At 41.2% G+C, this 20358-nt stretch overlaps 1 protein-coding gene across 1 annotated transcript in view; it reads left to right on the plus strand.

The window, feature by feature from the left end:
* Nucleotides 1–20358, plus strand: part of LOC126184253 (Down syndrome cell adhesion molecule-like protein Dscam2) — a 162102-nt gene that overhangs the window by 614 nt on the left and 141130 nt on the right. The window contains exon 2 of the mRNA XM_049926622.1: nt 2383–2638. Within this exon, the coding sequence (XP_049782579.1) occupies nt 2383–2638 (256 nt within the window). The remainder of the gene's footprint in view (nt 1–2382; nt 2639–20358) is intronic.

Consider the following 20358-nt stretch of genomic DNA (forward strand, 5'->3'; position numbering starts at 1 on the left):
GAAGCTGTTTTTGGCAGTGCAAGTAGATAGAGCCTTTGAAACCAAAATAATGTTTATCTGACCCATTTTTTGTTACATAAACTTAAACTAGTTCTTGCACGTTCTATTGCTGGGTGGGACACCATGTGTAGGATCATTTCATTGACTCCAACCCCATTGACCCCATTCATTTAATTTCAGCTAATTTAAATCGTTTGTAGTACATCCCAAAGGAAATGTAAATCAAGGTCATATGTCATGTCCGTTCGTCTGGTATGCTATTCCTGGGTGAAAGAACGTTTGTTAGTTCCAAAGGAATCTGAGAAATTCTGACAATGAATGTTTGTCTTACTTCTGGAGGTGCGCTTGTATGGCTTAAATGGCTCGCCGATACAACTTTTCGCATGTCACGAGATATTCAGTAATGATGTTGTTGTGAGCTTTAGTAAGAAGACTGGTTTGATCCAACTCTCTATGCTACTCTATCCTGATCAGGCCTCTTCATTTCCGAATAACTACTGCACTGTTTATTGCCCATGTTTCCCTCCTGTACATGGCTACGCTCCATAGTAACACTTTCGGAAAAGATTTTCTCACACTTAAACGTATATTCGATCTTAACAAGTTTCTTTTCTTCAGAAACGCTTTTCTTGTCAATACCTCCTAATAATCGTGTCAGACCTCCTTTTGCTCGGCGTAGATCAGCAGCTCGACGAGGCATAGACTCAACAAGTCGTTGGAAGTCCCCTGCAGAAATATTTAGCCATTCTGCCTATATAACCGTCCATAATTGCAAAAGTGTTGCCGGTACAGAATTTTGTAAACAAACTGATCTAGATTAAGTCCCATAAATGTTCGATAGGATTCATGACGGACGATCTCGGTGGACAAATGATTCTCAGCACCTGTCCGGAACGTTCTTCAAACCAGTCGCGAATAGTTATGGCAAAATAACATGGCGCATTGTCATTCATAAAATTTCCGTCGTTGTTTGGGAACGTGAAGTTCATTAATAGCTTCAAATGGTCTCCAACTACCCGAACATAACCATTTTCAGTCAAAGGTCGATTCAGTTGCACCAGAGGACCCAGTCTGTGCCATGTAAACACAGCCCACACCATTATGGAGCCACCACCCATTTGCACTGTGCCTTGTTGACAATTGCCTTCGTAGGGTCTGTGCCACATTCGAACTCTACCATCAGCTGTTACTATCTACAATCGGGGACACATCTGAACAGCCCGCGGCTTTGTATTCTTCTATGGTCCAACTGACATAATCACGAGCCCAGGACAGGCGCTGCAGGCGATGTCGTGCTCTTAGCCATCGCGCTAGCGTCTATCGTCTTCCATAGCCTATTAACGCCAGAATTCGCCGCACTGTCCTAACGGATACAAGCGTCTTACGTCCCACGTTGATTTCTGCGGTTATTTCACGCAGTATTGCTTGTCTGTTTGCACTGACGCCTCTCGGCCGTTAAGTGAATGCCATCGGTTACTGCGCTGTCCTTCGTAACTGTGAATGCCTGAAATTTTGTATTTTCGGCACACTCTCGGAACTCTGGATCTCAGAATGTTTAATTCCCTAAAGCTTTCCGAAATGGAATTCCATTGCGTCTAACTTCAGTCAACATTCCGCGTTCGAAGTCTGTTGATTCCCGTTGTGCATTCATAATCACACCCGAAACCTTTTCTAATGAAACATTTCCCTTTTATACTTTGTGTACGCGCTACTAACACCAAAATGATTCAAATGGCTCTGAGCACTATGCGACTTAACTTCTGAGGTCATCAGTCGCCTAGAACTTAGAACTAATCAAACCTAACTAACCTAAGGACATCACACACATCCATGCCCGAGGAAGGATTCGAACCTGCGACCGTAGCGGTCGCTCGGCTCCAGAGTGTAGCGCCCAGAACCGCACGGCCACTACGGCCGGCTTGCTATCACCATCTCTATATGTGCATATCACTATCCCATGCCTTTAGGCGCCTCAGAGCATTTCTGCCATCGTCAATTATTTTGCTGCCCGTTTAATAGAACTCATCTATTATCGCAAGTGTTCCTTTCCTAATCTAATTCCTTCAGCATCTCCCGATTTAATTACAATACTTTCCGTTATCCTTGTTTTGCTTTTGTTGATGTTCATGTTACATTCTCCTTTCAAGACAGTACCCATTCCGTCCAACTGCTCTTCCAAGTCCTCTGCTGTCTTTGACAGATTTGCAGTGTTATCGACAAACCACAAAGCTATTTATTTCAATTTCACTAATAAAGAGGACTAAACTTTCCCCTACCAGGCTGACAAATTCCTGCTCGGTTGTGTAAGGTAATTTTTCTTTCAGTTTATTACACCTCGAAGCAGTTTAGCTGTAGAGGTACAGGTTTGCCGTTTGTGCACAGGTGACGATGCAGGCAGGCAGTGCGTCTGCGAAGAGCCGCTTGTCGGTGTCGGGCGCGCGGCCAGAGGACGGCGGGCTGTACGAGTGCGTGGCCAGCAACGCGGTGGGCACTGCCCGCCACAGCGCGCCGCTGCGCGTGCTGGGCCCGCCCCGCGTGCGGCCCATGCAGGATCGCCGCGTCGTCGCCAGGGCCGACGCCGTCTTCCACTGCCGCGTTACCGGATACCCCATCAGCGAGATACGTTGGGAGCGCGAAGGTGAGCCTCCTGAGCCTCCTTTCACACTACCATTTCGGCTGTGCAGTTCATCCCCACGTCTTCGTCACTTCCTTCATTTAAAAAATAAAACATTAGTCCTCAAGCACTGGTAACGTCGCCATGCTGATAAATCACAACAGGGGTAAGCAACTACTGCTACCCCAGGCTGATCTGTGTTTCTTGTTGTACATCTACACCTACATCTACATCCATACTCCGCAAGCCACCTGACGGTATGTGGCGGAGGGTACCTTGAGTACCTCTATCGGTTATCCCTTCTATTCCAGTCTCGTATTGTTCGTGGAAAGAAGGATTGTCGGTATACCTCTGTGTGGGCTCTAATCTCTCTGATTTTATCCTCACGGTCTCTTCGCGAGATATACGTAGGAGGGAGCAATATACTGCTTGACTCCTCGGTGAAGGTATGTTCTCGAAACTTCAACAAAAGCCCGTACCGAGCTACTGAGTGTCTCTCCTGCAGAGTCTTCCACTGGAGTTTATCTATCATCTCCGTAACGCTTTTGCGATTACTAAATGATCCTGTAACGAAGCGCGCTGCTCTCCGTTGGATCTTCTCTATCTCTTCTATCAACCGTATCTGGTACGGATCCCACACTGCTGAGCAGTATTCAAGCAGTGGGCGAACAAGCGTATTGTAACCTACTTATTTTGTTTTCGGATTGCTTTTCCTTAGGATTCTTCCAATGAATCTCAGTCTGGCATCTGCTTTACCGACGATCAACTTTATATGATCATTCCATTTTAAATCACTCCTAAAGCCTACTCCCAGATAATTTATGGAATTAACTGCTTCCAGTTGGTGACCTGCTATTTTGTAGCTAAATGATAAGGGATCTATCTTTCTATGTATCCGCAGCACATTACACTTGTCTATATTGAGATTGAATTGCCATTCCCAGCACCATGCGCCAATTCGCTGCAGATCCTCCTCCATTTCAGTACAATTTTCCATTGTTACAACCTCGCGATACACCACAGCATCATCTGCAAAAAGCCTCAGTGAACTTCCGATGTCATCCACAAGGTCATTTATGTATATTGTGAATAGCAACGGTCCTATGACACTCCCCTGCGGCACACCTGAAATCACTCTTACTTCGGAAGACTTCTCTCCATTGAGAATGACATGCTGCGTTCTGTTATCTAGGAACTCTTCAATCCAATCACACAATTTGTCTGATAGTCCATATGCCCTTACTTTGTTCATTAAACGACTGTGGGGAACTGTATCGAACGCCTTGCGGAAGTCAAGAAACACGGCATCTACCTGTGAACCCGTGTCTATGGCCCTCTGAGTCTCGTGGACGAATAGCGCGAGCTGGGTTTCACACGACCGTCTTTTTCGAAACCCATGCTGATTCCTTCAGAGTAGATTTCTAGTCTCCAGAAAAGTCATTATACTCGAACATTATACATGTTCCAAAATTCTACAACTGATCGACGTTAGAGATAGATATAGGTCTGTAGTTCTGCACATCTGTTCGACGTCCCCTCTTGAAAACGGGGATGACCTGTACCCTTTTCCGATCCTTTGGAACGCTACGCTCTTCTAGAGATCTACGGTACACCGCTGCAAGAAGGGGGACAAGTTTCTTCGCGTACTCTGTGTAAAATCGAACTGGTATCCCATCAGGTCCAGCGGCCTTTCCTCTTTTGAGCGATTTCAATTGTTTCTCTATCCCTCTGTCGTCTCTTTCGATATCTACCATTTTGTCATCTGTGCGAAAATCTAGAGAAGGAACTAGAGTGCAGTCTTCCTCTGTGAAGCAGCTTTGGAAAAAGACATTTAGTATTTCGGTCTTTAGTCTGTCATCCTGTGTTTCAGTACCATTTTGGTCACACAGTGTCTGGACATTTTGTTTTGATCCACCTACCGCTTTGACATAAGTCCAAAATTTCTTAGTATTTTCTGCCAAGTCAGTACATAGAACTTTACTTTCGAATTCTTTGAACGCCTCTCGCATAGCCCTCCTCACACTACATTTCGCTTCGCGTAATTTTTCTTTTCTGCAAGGCTTTGGCTATGTTTATGTTTGCTGTGAAGTTCCATTTGCTTCCGCAGCAGTTTTCTAACTCGGTTGTTGTACCACGGTGGATCTTTTCCCTCTCTTACGATCTTGCTTGGCACATACTCATCTAACGCATATTGTACGATGGTTTTGAACTTTGTCCACTTATCCTCAACACTATCTGTACTTGAGACGAAACGTTTGTGTTGAGCCGTCAGGTACTCTGTAATCTGCTTTTTGTCACTTGTGCTAAACAGAAAAATCTTCCTACCTTTTTTTAATATTTCTTTTTACGGCTAAAATCATCGACGCCGTAACTGCTTTATGATCGCTGATTCCCTGTCCTGCGTCAACTGTTTCAAATAGTTCGGGTCTGTTTGTCACCAGAAGGTCTAATATGTTATCGCCACGAGTCGGTTCTCTGTTTAACTGCTCAAGGTAGTTTTCAGATAAAGCACTTAAAAAAATTTCACTTGTTTCTTTGTCCCTGCCACCCGTTATAAAGTTTGAGTCTCCCAGTCTATATCTGGCAAATTAAAATCTCCACCCAGAACTATAACATGATGGGGAAATATACTCGAAATATTTTCCAAATTATCCTTCAGGTGCTCAGCCACAACAGCTGCTGAGCCAGGGGGCCTATAGAGACATCCAATTACCATGTCTGAGCCTGCTTCAACCGTGACCTTCACCCAAATTATTTCACATGTCGGATCTCTGTCAATTTCCTTCGATACTATTGCACTTCTTATCGCTATAAACACGCCTCCCCCTTCACTGTCCAGCCTGTCTCTGCGGTATACATTCCAATCTGAGTTTAGGATTTCATTACTGTTTACGTCTGGTTTCAGCCAACTTTCTGTCCCTAGTACTATATGGGCATTGTGACCGTTTATTAATGAGACATTTCTGTAGACGTCGCGCGGTAGCGTTCTCGCTTCCCGCGCCCGGGTTCCCGGGTTCGATTCCCGGCGGGGTCAGGGATTTTCTCTGCCTCGTGATGACTGGGTGTTGTGTGATGTCCTTAGGTTAGTTAGGTTTAAGTATTTCTAAGTTCTAGGGGACTGATGACCATAGATGTTAAGTCCCATAGTGCTCAGAGCTATTTGAACCATTTTTTTCTGTAGACGCCCCTGCAGTTTACTATTAGCACATTAATATTGTTATTCCCTGTTGCATTTTGCCTACTCCTACCTTGCCGCGTCTCAGGAGGCGTCTTGTCGGGCCTAGGGAGGGAATTCTCTAACCTAAAAAACCCCAATGTGCAATCCACACGTACTCCGTTACCCTTGTAACTCCACCCGATAGCGGAGGTCGATAAATTTGCACCCCAGATCTCCGCAGAATCGTCTGAGCCTCTGGTTTAACCCTTCTACTCGGCTCCAAACCAGAGGACCGCGATCGGTTCTGGGAGAGATACTACAAATAGTTAGCTCAGATTCCACCCTGCGAGCGAGGTTTTCCGCCTTCACCAATTCCGCCAACCGCCTGTACGAACTGAGGATGACCTCTGAACCCAGACGGCAGAAGTCATTGGTGCCTACATGAGCAACAATCTGCAGTCGGGTGCACCCAGTGCTCTCTGTCGCCGCCGGCTGGGGCTCCTCCACATCTCGTATGAGACCCCCTGGTAAGCAGACAGAGTGAACACTGGCCTTCTTCCCCGACCTTTCCGCTATTTCCCTAAGGGGCTCCATCACCCGCCTAACGTTGGAGCTCCCAATAACTAATAAACCACTCCCTCCGTGTACCTGCTCGGACCTTGCTGAAGGAGCGGCCACATGTCCACTCACAGGCAGAGCAGTCGATGTCACGCTGCCAGCCTCCACATTGATCCTCCGCCTCGTGCGCCGCGAACGCCGCTGAACCCGCCACTCCCCTTGGGGACAGAGTGGCCCAACCACGCCCGGTACCCACGAAGATGTCTCGACAGCAGGGACAGTGGGCGAAGCATGTAACACCTGGGGTGTACTATGCGACGCACCAGACTCCCCACTGCCGCTACACTCCGAGGCAGTAGCCTGAAGACGGCTGACCGCGGCCATCAACACGTTCAGCTGTTCGCGAACAGTGGTCAGCTCCTCCTGCGTCCGTACACAGCAGTCACACATCCTATCCATCCTAAGAAATCAATTTACTGTAGAGAGTTAATCAACTTTTAACTAGACTGCTAATTCACTAAACGCGGCTTATTGTTTACTAATCTGTGGTTGCTAGACACTTCTTGTAGAAAACAATGAAAATAGCACTACCTGTCTCTGGACTGTATTGAAAACAAGCACTACCGGCACTATGGTTGACTAAAGGGACTTTCTCTGTCTGTATTCAAAACAAACACGAAATCTGTGGAACACTATTAATAGCACTCGACATTTAAAGCTCCCTAAAAGCAAAAACACACGGAAGAAGAAGTGACAAGTAAGAAAAATACAGTTATTACTTAAATTAACGTAGCTCGCTGCACCGCAGACGTGAAGCAGGCGGCAGTTAAGACGACACATTACATTTGGTTTTTACTATATTGCCGTTCAGAATCACGATTCAGTGTCCCTTCGGACATGCATGCATGTCCAAAGGAACTTTGCATCGTATTTCTGAGAGACAGAGGCGCTGTAGTATCGTATTTATCCGCGAAAGCGACACTTAGTTCATATGTTACTCTTGTACGGGAATATACGTAAAGGATGTATGAGAACAGGTTGTAGACACGTGGTTGACAACGTGACGAAGTTTGCGTGTGGTCTTTAGTTGTGTTCGGATAAGCTAATCGTAAGGAGACCGCTCGTGACAAACGGGAAATCCGAGTTCGAGTCTCAGTCCAGCAGAAATTTTGATTGTCGTCATTCCGTTATACAGCTCTTGGTTGTCCATATTCGCAACTGTGAATACATTTCTTTTTTTTTTTTTGATCACGTGCGTTTCCTGTATCGTTTCATGGAGTCCGTCCTTCTGCGTGGAACAACGACTTGCGATGTAGGTTTTTCATTTTTAAGTAGGACGTAGTCCACCAATTTTGGATGTATGAAATACCTTACAAATAAATTATTCGTGAACTAATCATTAGTACTTCTGCTGATGATATAATACTATTCATTGGCGTATATTCCTCTATTACGACCTCAGTGCAAAACACAACTTGTCAAAAGACGACACTGACATTCTGAAGTATTTGACAAATTTTGGCGTGATTTTCCTTAATTTCTCTTCAACTGTAGAAAAAAAGGTCTATATTTTTCAGAAGTTGTTTGGACGTATGAATTTACATCTTGTATTGACATTATTGGCGTCTTTATTTTCTTTTCAGAAACGCAGGTAAAAGAATCAGTTCTTCGTCATAGCGTACCTTGCAATCACTTAGCTCTTGCCACAGAAGTTATGCCGCGTGGTTCACTTGCGGCGGTGGAGGGTGGGCGGGGGGGAGGGTCAACCGTAGCATCATCGAGCGTCGTATTCACTATGATAAGCAAGCTATACAGTTATATTTTATTACTGATTAGCGATCCGACCCGACTTCGCATGGATAGCATTGCGTATCTACGACCAGACAACCAGCCGACTTGCGTGGTGTAACGTAGTTTATTTACGGGTCACTGCGTAGGTTTATGAATAAATTTCAAATTTCATCGCTTTCATATAACTTACGCGATGTAAGCAGTGCGCTGTAGGAAAATTGTCGGGAGGAGTGGTTGTTATGTGTTCCATATTTGGAGTGACATCTTATGGCAATGACTGGAGCCCATCGTGATGTAAGTTATATTTTTAGAACAAATGTAAATATTTTTCGTGAATCATCGATGTATGTGTGTGTGGATGATTCAATATGTATCGGAATCTGGCTGATGTGGCACAAATAAAACAAAAAAAGAAAAAACACGGATGATGTACATGTTTAGCTCGTGTTACAGCACTTCTATTGTGAAGCTTAGTACGCACTGTGATACATTGTTGAGACTCATTACCGCAGTTCCTTGTCGTGGACTCTTTATGGGAGACTTCTTTGCCGTGCCATGTAAAGAATCATGTAAACATCTACGTTTGATTCAAGGAAGGCAGAAATCTGAAAGCTGAGTCATCTGCTGCGCTGCCGAAAGAACGTAAAGTATCAAAACGAAGCAAAATTGCTGAAGCTGTTTCTGGGAAATCATTATAATTGTAGTGTAAACTATAAAAGGCCACATATTTTGGATTCGCAAGTTTTTTCGCTTTGCAATTGTTCTCAAACGACTGCAGGAAAACTATTGGTTCAAATTTTTGATTATTTCAAGTTGGCAGTTTCGCATCACAGCCCTGTGATGAGGTGGTTATCCTTTCGTTATTGGTCTTACTTATTACGATACTTCAAAATTGAGTAACTCACAGCCTATTGTTCGAAGAAATTGCAGTGAATTAAGGGTGCAAACTGCGATTGCTAATCTGAGGGAAGCAGAAATTGGCACACATTGCTCACATGCTAGGTTAGGAGAAGGAGCTGTTATTGTCTGTCGCACTCACAGATTTGGGTGACGAGGAGGCTCGACCTATCCCCAGAACCTCGAATGTTGTTGGTGGTTCTAAAAAGTGAGATGGAGGTCAGTACTGGTCACCAACATATGACTCATCCCACCAGCACATCCCTGTGGTGCCACACAGGCAGAGTGCAGATGCTGCAAATAAGAAGCTTCACACGGAGCCCAATTACTGGAGTAGGGCAAGGAGCTTATTGTCTGTCCTACTCATTGATCTAAGTGATAAGAATGTATAGCCTGTTCCCAAAGCCTCGTGTGCTGCTATGCTGTAGATAAGAAGGTACCAAGTGTTCCCATGCTTTTCAGTTTTATATAAAATTTAGTGAAACGAAATGTGTATATGTGGGTATAGAAGTACATCATGATAGGTGTTAAAGTGCCTATTTCTAAGTTCGACTGGGATGAAATATGTCATGCTTCGTGCAGAGCGTTACATCAATCAGCAGATGACCATGGAGTACCCCACTGGATATTCGCCTTACTGTTGTAAAACTATCTATAATTACAGTGTATGATGCTCTGCACTGTATGTGAAATCGGATGACAAATGTGTTTATGTACAGCACACCTCAGTTGTGAACTTGTACGGTGTGGATACTGCGCTATATCTTGCGTTGGAGAGACTGAGTTGGTGATTGCCAAGCATAGACTCTGTATACCGTGATGTAAACTTTATACACATGCATAGTGGAAGTGTAGATAATTTGGAACAGTATCTTTGTTTCTGCATGAACACAGAGCCGAAAGGAAAACAGGTTAAATGTACATATGAAAAACCAGAGTACTGTGAGGTGCCCATCGGTTTGAAGGATATACACACAGAATTTATTACTTATCAGGAAGTTTTATTTGAGATATATTGTACAGGTGCAAAGAAGATCAAGGAAGAGTCTGATTATTTTTTTGAAATACTGCAGCCGATGTACGATATTTAAATACGTAATGTGTATATATAATCTCAAACTGCGTTTGTGTCTTACTTCACACATCTCTTGTTACTGTCCAAGTATTACACTTATTAATATCAGTATTTTCAATGATGGGCCTATAATCAAGCAGCGGCAGAAACTGCCTCAGATACATCCTCACCAGTCATTGTCAAACAGAATGATGAAATTACTGTTCATATATATATATATATATATATATATATATATATATATATACACTCGGTCTTCGCAGCGCGACTCCTCACATGCCAGTGATAAAAAATGTCTGTCACAAAATTTCGTCCAGAGAGTACATCCGGCAGAAAAAGGACGTTAAAGAGTGACAATCTGACAACACTATAACCACGTGTATAGTAACTACCTCTGCTATGTCATATTAGTTGGACTGTCCAGTTAGTGATAAGAAAACTGAGCTAATCGATCAACAACGAACTTCAACGGATGTCTTACGACGTCCGCCCCGAGCAGATGCAACGAACACAAGGGAACAAAATGAGATTAAAAAAAAAATGTTGGTGCAGTGGCTAGAGTTTGTGGTTAGAATGCAGGAGGTGGAGGGTTCGATCCTGGGTTGGGGGTGCACTTTTTTATTTTCTAATTTCATTCTGACATTTCATATTGTAATATACACCGTTTCTTAGTTCAGATGTATCCTAAATTTACAACTCTTTGTAACGATGAACATAATAAATACGTGGTTAGACAAATACGAAATAGACAGTTGAAACAAATGACCTGTCAGAGGACAGAATAACTACAAAAACATTATCAGTGTCGAGATGCTAAAGATGACAGCACAATGGAATAACACAACATCTACTTGTCATTTATGCTACATGTAATATGAGAGCTCAGAAGTCGTACATTAGCAACCAATGACAATAATAATGTCCGTATTAATGGCCGCATGACCTTCACAACAGAATGCGTTGTCCTCAGAACAAGAGATGCTCAAAGCGACCTCCCTGCACGTCCAAACGATGCGCAACCCGCCAGATCATACAGGCCTGGACCCTTCGCAGCAAAGCTGCATCCACAGTAATAAGAGCAGCATGAATACGTGTTATCAATTCTTCCACATTCGTCGGCGGAGCAGAGTACACGTGCTTCTTCAGGTCTTCCCAAGGAATAAATCCAGGGGACTTAGGTCAGGTGGATGCGGTGGCCATACAATTGGACCTCCACGTCTGAGCCATTTCCATATAAATGTTCTGTCCAAATACTGTCGCACATTAATTCCAGAGTGTGGAGGTGCACCATCATCTTGGAACCATATCCTCTGCCCAACATGTAGTGGAATATCTTCCACCACATGAGGTTGATAGTTCGAGAGAAATGCGTGATATTTTCGTGCAGTCAACCTGTCAGGCAACATGTAGGGGCCAAACACCTGTCGCCCAATATTCCGGACCAGACGTTGATACCAAAGCTAACTTGATAGCCATAGTCGTGGGTGACGTGAGGGCTAATCTCACACCGATGGTGGGCACTGTGCACATTGAAGACACCCTCACGAGTGAATGCTGCTTCATGCGACCATATTACGGTGCTGACGGAGACAGCGTCGGCTTCCAGTTGTTCTTGGAACCATTCACAGAGCTGCATCCGCTGATGGCGATCTGCAGAATGCAGGTGTTGCCTGAAAGCATAATGGTAGGGGTGCAGCCCCTGCTAGTACAGCACATTAGCGACCTTCCGTTGCGAGACACGCAGCTGCCTTGCTACACTACGTGTATTTCGCTAAGGTTCTTGGTGTATGACCTCCAGAATAGCTTCCTCAGTAGCTGGAGCACGGTGAGTCTGTGGAAGACGTCTGTCACGCGATTGTGGAAGGAGAGAACCTGACTCCCGAAGGTGCAGATGACGAAATACATATTTATCTGGATGGCGTCGACGAGGATGTCTAGCAGCATATTCACGAGTTGCAACACCAGCCCGGTTATAAGATGCACCAAGGGCCGGAAGCATATCCACATATTCATCCTTTGCGCATACCATACGTCTGCCACACTGGTTTAGAGGTTTACAATGAGAAAATTCTATACATGTACGCGTGTACATTGGAATCTGTCATAGGCGCGTTAATCCGCTCTTAACTACTCCCTGTCTGGTGGACAGCGCATACAGTATAAACACGTCATCAGTCCCGCACTCTGTTGCGCCTAACGCGCATTATCCCTCTGACAGTTATTGTTCTGCATGATTCATCTCGACACTTAATTGTGAAAGGTTCAGTTTCGAATTACACTGTTTCCCTAACGGTAACAGACGTGACGTTTCCACAGTCCCATAGATAATAATAATAATAATAATAATAATAATAACCCCGTGGAGGCCTGGAAAAAAGAATAGGCCTCCGGTATGTTCTGCCAGTCGTAAAAGGCGACGAAAAGAACAAATCACTAATAGGGCTAACCCCCTTTTAGTGTGATGAGTTGGTTCAGGACAGAACTAATGAAGCCTCGGACAAGCGCTGTCATGGTCGGGGACGACGCGTGAACCCTATGCCCGTCCACAATGGTAACGACATTGCTAGCCACACGGAAAATGATTTAAATTCAAATAGAGATGTTTTGCAGGACATGCTTCCTGCAACCACTCTAGAAGGAAAACAAAGACAGAGGATGAGATGGTCAGATGAAGTTAACCGACACCTCATGTTCTGTTATTACCAAGCAACAAACTTAGGAGCCAACACAACTGGATACAGATCACAGGTATACACAACATTTATTACCAGATACCCAGAATTAAAATTTTTAACAGAACAACGACTAGCTGCTCAGATCCGTGTAATAATCAAAAATAACAGGATACCCCAGTCAGAATTAGAAAACATCAAACAACAAGTACAACAAATACTACAACAAAATAATGTGCAATCAGAAGAAGAAGAAAATACAGTAATGGACCAAACATCCCAAGCAAACAAACAAAGAACAACACACATCAATTAAACAATCAGAGGAAAACGAAATCTTAAGACAGCCACCAGAACAAGCAGAAATAGAACACGAAATAATAAATAGAAGAAAAATTTCAGCTGACATATACAGAATATAAAGACACAAATACAGACATTAGACCATTCTTGCATAGACCACCAAATAACTCACAAGTCGAAACAACAATAACAACTATCAACACAATCACACAAAACAAAATATATGAAAATACAACTATGGAAGAGTTAAAGCTCACTGGTTTATATAGGAGCACTCACTACACTAAATATACACACTAGGCAGAGATCAGAACCAATCAACACACAGAAGAAACCCACAAAACCATCTTGGCAACACAGGCTACAGATCAGAATAGAAACCCAAGAAAAGACATAGGACAGCTAACACAATTTGTAAGAAATGAAATATCAGACAAAAAACGAAAAAGGTTAGGTAAAATCTCACAACAAGAAGCGATAGAGCAATTAGATGAAAAGAAGCAGAAATTACAAGCATTGGCCAAACGACTTAGAAGATACAAAAAAAGTGAAAATAGAAGGAAACAAAACCAAACATTCAACACAAACCAAAAGAAATTTTACCAGACAATAGATAACACACACATTAAAATAGACAATCCACCAAACATAACAGACATGGAACACTTCTGGAGCAACATATGGTCAAACCCGGTACAACATAACAGACATGCACGGTGGATACAAGCGGAAACAGACACATACAAGGTGATACCACAAATGCCTGAAGTGATAATTTTGTAACATGAAGTCACCGGAGCAATCAATTCTACGCAGAATTGGAAAGCCCCTGGAAAAGATAAAATAGCAAATTTCTGGCTAAAGAAGTTCATCTCAACACATTCACATGTAACTAAATTATTTAACAGTTACACTGCAGACCCGTACACATTCCCTGATACACTTACACAAGGAAAAACTTATCTGAAACCTAAAGATCAAGCAGACACAGCAAACCCAGCAAAATATCGCCCCATAACATGCCTACCAACAATATACAAAATATTAACCTCAGTCATTACGCAGAAATTAATGACACATACAACACAGAACAAAATTGTAAATGAAGAACAAAAAGGCTGCTGCAAAGGAGCACGAGGATGTAAAGAGCAACTGATAATCGATGCAGAGGTGACATATCAAGCTAAAACTAAACAAAGGTCGCTACACTATGTATACATTGATTACCAAAAAGCTTTCGATAGTATACCCCACTCATGGTTACTACAAATATTGGAAATATACAAAGTAGATCCTAAACTGATACAGTTCCTAAACATAGTAATGACAAATTGGAAAACCACACTTAATATCCAAACAAATTCAAATAATATCACATCACATCACAGCCAAAGAGATTAAGCGTGGAATATACCAAGGAGACTCATAAGTCCTTTCAGGTTCTGCCTTGCTCTGAACCCACTATCCAACATCCTAAATAATACAAATCATGGATATAATATTACTGGAACATACCAACACAAAATCACACATCTGCTATACATGGATGATCTAAAAGTACTGGCAGCAACAAATCAACAACTCAACCAATTATTAAATTTAACAGAAGTATTCAGCAATGATATAAATATGGATTTTGGAACAGACAAATGTAAGAAAAATAGCATGGTCAAGGGAAAACACATTAAACAAGAAGATTACATATTGGATAACCACAGCGACTGCCTGAAAGCGATGGAAAAAACAGATGCCTATAAATATCTAGGATACAGACAAAAAATAGGAATAGATAATACAAATATTAAAGAAGAACTAAAAGAAAAATATAGACAGACTAACAAAAATACTGAAAACAGAATTGACAGCAAGAAACAAGACAGAAGCTATAAATACTTATGCTATACCAATATTGACCTACTCATTTGGAGTAGTGAAATGGAGTAACACAGACCTAGAAGCACTCAATACACTTATACGATCACAATGCCACAAATATAGAATACATCACATTCATTCAGCAAACGAAAGATTCACATTAAGCAGAAAGGAAGGAGGAAGGGGATTTATCGACGTAAAAAACCTACATTATGGACGGGTAGACAATTTAAGAAAATTCTTTCTAGAACGAGCAGAAACTAGCAAAATATACAGAGCAATCACTAATATGAATACATCGGCTACACCACTGCAATTTCATAACCACTTCTACAACCCTTCAGATCACATAACATCAACAGATACGAAGAAAGTAAATTGGAAAAAGAAAACACTACATGGCATGCACCCGTATCATCTAACACAGCCACACATCGATCAAGACGCATCCAACAAATGGCTAAGAAAAGGCAATATATACAGTGAGATGGAAGGATTCATGATTGCAATACAGGATCAAACAATAAACACCAGATATTACAGCAAGCATATTATTAAGCATCCCAATACCACAACAGATAAATGCAGACTTTGCAGACAACAAGTATAAACAGTAAATCACATCACAAGTGGATGTACAATACTAGAAAATACAGAATACCCCAGAAGACATGACAATGTAGCAAAAATAATACATCAACAACTTGCCATACAACATAAACTAATAAAACAACACGTTCCCACATACAAGTATGCACCACAAAATGTACTGGAGAATGATTAATACAAATTATACTGGGACAGAACCATTATAACAGATAAAACAACACCACATAACAAATCTGACATCATACTCACCAATAAAAAGAAGAAATTAACACAGCTAATCGAAATATCCATACCCAATACAACAAATATACAGAAGAAAACATGAGAAAAAATTGAAAAATACATGCAAGTACCTGAAGAAGTAAAGGCCATGTGGCATCAGGATAAAGTTGACATTATACCAATTATACTATCAACCTACATGAGTCACACCACACAGTATCCACCAGTACATCAATGCAATACAGCTACATCCAAACGTATGTATACAAGTAAAGAAATCTGTAATTGTTGATACATGTTCAATTACCCGAAAGTTCCTAAATGCAATGTAACATATACCGTACAGTTAAAAGGAAGTCACGCTTGATCAAGGTCCGCGTCACTTTCCATTTTTAACCAGACATAACGTCTGAGAAAGGAGAAGAATAATAATAATAACAATAATAATAATAATAATGCATTGAGATACGTACTGAACAGCATAATTAATGAGACCATGGTGATAATACATAAGTATAGTAACTGAGTTTGGAAATTATTTTCAAAGCACGTTGCTAATCTACTGGTCCTAACGAAATGCAACGGACCTCAAGGAGGCAAGAATAATAATTGGTACTAATCCATGGGACCATTGGAGAAGGGTACAAAGAAAACAAGTTTCACACCTAATAGATTAAGTGCTGCGAATAAATTCAGGATCACGACGTGGAAAGGGCTTCTTTAAAAGCTGACCAGTCTTCCATTTCTACGATTGTAGTTTGTAAGTGCAAATGTTTTTTAGAGGACCTGCTGCAATCGCTGTTGACGATTAAGATGCCAGATAGCGTACAATCTGGACTACGTTTACCAAACAAAGAAAGTATGCCTCAACCCAGGATCGAACACTCGAGCTCCTGCATGCTACCCCAAAACTCTGTCCGCTGCACCAACCTTTTTTTATACAAACATTTATTAAAAAAACATTGTTACACATTCCAAATACATACTATGCTCCTGTACTAACCATGTACACATGTTATACATGAAGTGATTTAAACAAAAACAGTTTGATCATTTCAATTATGCTGATGTTAAACAAAGACAACAGAAGATTGTGTTACTGACTAAATTACCAGAAAGAATTAAGTTAAACATCAAGAAAAGTTATTTTTAAAGAAATTCAAACTTCAACATAAAAAATAAAAATCTGCACTTTAGATTACATGTGCTCCAATCTTTACAGAAGCATAAATAGCTCTTTGTGAAGGATATCAGCAAGTTGGTGGGGTAATTTTAAATATAAAACAATTTAATAATCATATTAGAAAATTTCTCAAATACTTCAGAATGGCGGAAAGGAGATATTATAAAGTTGTCTAGCCTTCCATCTAAATTTTCTGGGCGTTAATTGAATGTTAAGTATCTGAAGTGATCAGACCTATATAATAAGTCTTTCACTGCAAAACTGATTTACACGTCACAGTGAAAAAATGAATAGGGCAATGTGGCAGCCATTGAATGTTACATTATATCAGATAGAATCTTATGGTTTTAACCAATCGATTAGGACACTTCCATAAAAACTGTCAATTTCCTGATTTCTAATATAAGCCAATAATGCACATTTAATGTTTTGTGTTTTGACACTATTAGACACACAATCTGACCGTCACATAAATTCTGTACATTAGCTTATAAATTTCAAAAAGCACACACCAAAAATATACAGCAAAAATTTAGATAGTATCCTTAAGGTCACTACAATAATCGTTGTCAACACAGTCTTCTTATTTATATTAACCAATGCCCATTCTTTCAAATACAATTTTTAACATATTAAAGAACTTTTTCTTGTGATTCGAATACCTTCTAATTTTGTGGAATTCACACGGCATGTGTACCTTAAACTGTATGATGCTGTCGGATCCTAATTTGTTAAGGACGTAATTAACAAAATTTCCCAGCATCCAGCACACAGCGTTATTTTTTGCTTCTGGGAAATAGCGTGCGTCAGGCCTGTGTATCAATGACAGCGATATATACTCAGGAGATGTTCTTGTAATCAGATCTATTTGCTCCCGGATCCACTTCGAACTATTCATGTGACCACTGCAAGTATATCTATGAATTATTGTGTCAACTATATGGCATTGTTGACATAAATTTGTTTCACAGAGTCCGATTGCGTGCAGTCTTTCATCGGTGCTAACTATGTTGTTAACTGTCTTGTACCATGACGTTTTTATATTAGACGTGAGCACATTAGAACTAATTTTTTTCCAAATCTCAGTCCACTCAATGTTTGGAAACTGTCGCTCTATTTTGTTCCTTCCTTCGCTTTTCTTTCGTTCCCGAATTATGGCTCTTGATGTTAAGTGTCGTGACTGTCTGAGTTCGACACTTACATAACTAAACTCAACGTAGAAAATCCTCATCTGCTGTAAACGACTGTCGATATTCTGCACGTCAATCGGGGGAAGCAGGCTTCGAGGTTTAATGATCTCAAAAAGTTGGCTGGTTATGCTTTCTCGCGAGTCTCTTATTAAATTAACTTGCCTTTCGATAAAAAGTGCAGAGGCTTTATCCGTTATATCAGTTAATCCTAGTCCACCATTTTTAGGATCTAAAGCGGCTACTTTAGCAGGTACTTTGAACACTTCACCTCTCCAAAAAAGTTGGTGATTTTGGACATTTTCTCCTCGCTATCATTCTCGGTATTAGAAACAGTTGGGCAGTATAATAAGCTTTCGCAAGGATGTATGAGTTGATATACTGTGTTCTTTGAACTTGGTTCATATATCGAGCTAAATTCTCTATAATGGCTCCTTGCACTTTATCTGCTGCAACTTTCCAGTTTAAAGCCGTCATTTTCATGGGGCATGCTGTCAGGGTGATCCCAAGTGTTTTATGTTGTCGGACTAATTTTGTCCACTCGACGTTGATATTATCAAAACCTCTGAGATTTAACATCTTACTTTTTTTTCCTTTGAATTGGCTCTAGATTCTCTACAGTACGAATCAATCATTGTTGCTAGCGTGGTTACCTCGTCATCAGTCCTTATAATGACCCCTATATCGTCAGCATAGGCTCTTATAAATGCTTTATTTCCCGATAATGTTAAGCCTTTTAATCTAGCATGAACATGTCGGAGAAAATGTTCCAGTGAAATGGCGAAGAGCGACATGGACAGAGGACGTCCTTGAGGAACACCTCGTTGTATTTGCATCGGCCTGGATTGTTCACAATTCACCGCTATTTTAGCGTTTATTCCAGTTGCTATGTGTATGACCCTATCGTTGAAACCTATTTTCTTCATTGTCTGTAGAAGATATTCATGATTTACTACATCGAACGCTTTATAAAAATCTAAAAACAATAAAGCACACTTTATGCTTGTTACAGAAGTTATTGCAATGATATCCCTGAATTCTGCTAGATTTTGAAAAATGGTTCTGTCTTTCGCGCAGTTCTGATGTTGACTAATAATTTTATCAGTAAGACATGAAATTCTCTTGTTTACTATTCTCGCTATTAATTTATAATCAGAATTCAGCAGTGAAATTGGACGGAAATTATTTAAATCTTTGTTTCCATTATTTTCTGGCACCAGAACAATTTTACTCTCCTTAAACTCAGCCGGAATCATTTTACCCTGAATAACCTCATTTACAATGTCCGTGATTTTCGCACCTACTATTGGCCAGTAACGGATGTAAAACTCTGCTGGCAGACCGTCCGGCCCTGAGGATTTTTTTTTGTGGTGAGACGCAAAGAGTCCCATACACTTCTTCTTCACTGACAAACTCTAGAAAGTTTTCGATGTCACCTTCCGTCAGCTGTGGGGCTAGGATGTCAAGGAATCCTTCCAAGGAAGCGTCACTACTTTGATGTACAGAATATAGCTCGCAATAATAGCGATAAATCTCGTCCATGATACTCTGCTGGGTTCTGAGAATCGTACCGTCTTTTGTTCGAATTTCATCAATAAAAGTCCTCCCATTTTTCGTATGCTTCACTAAATGCTATACGGGAGTAGTTTCATCTTCTGACACCGAATTTGCCTTCGATTTTATTTTCAGCCCTTCCATTTGACTTCTCTTGATATTAAGTAACTTGGCTTTGACTTTTTTGATGTCTGCTATCCGAAGTGAGGAACCTGCTAAGACTTGATCATATAGATCTCTCAAAACGGAATAGTAATATTCTGTAGTGCATTTCATTTCTCTTGCGCTCTGGGCACTGTATTGAATAAGAACCTTCCTCAACTTTGGCTTTGCCATTTTAACCCACCAGTCAATAGCAGTGGCATATCTACTACGAGCACGCAGGCATATTGCCCATGCTTCTTTAATTAGGTCTTCTAAATCATGATTTACTAACAAGGAAGTGTTCAAATTCCACTGATTCTTGAATCGGCGAACCGGCTGTCTTGTTAGATTTATGCAAACTAAGACACTTGAATGGTCTAAAAAAATACGTAGGAATGGTTTCTGCTTTTGTCACGGAAGTTTCAAGGTTTTCAGAAACATATAATCTATCAATCCTGCTACGTGATGTTGCCGTGACATAAGTGAACTCAACAATGGAGGGGTATTTGATTTCCCA

The sequence above is a fragment of the Schistocerca cancellata genome, chromosome 4 (genome assembly GCF_023864275.1).
Source record: "Schistocerca cancellata isolate TAMUIC-IGC-003103 chromosome 4, iqSchCanc2.1, whole genome shotgun sequence".
NCBI classification, from domain to species: Eukaryota; Metazoa; Arthropoda; class Insecta; order Orthoptera; family Acrididae; genus Schistocerca; species Schistocerca cancellata.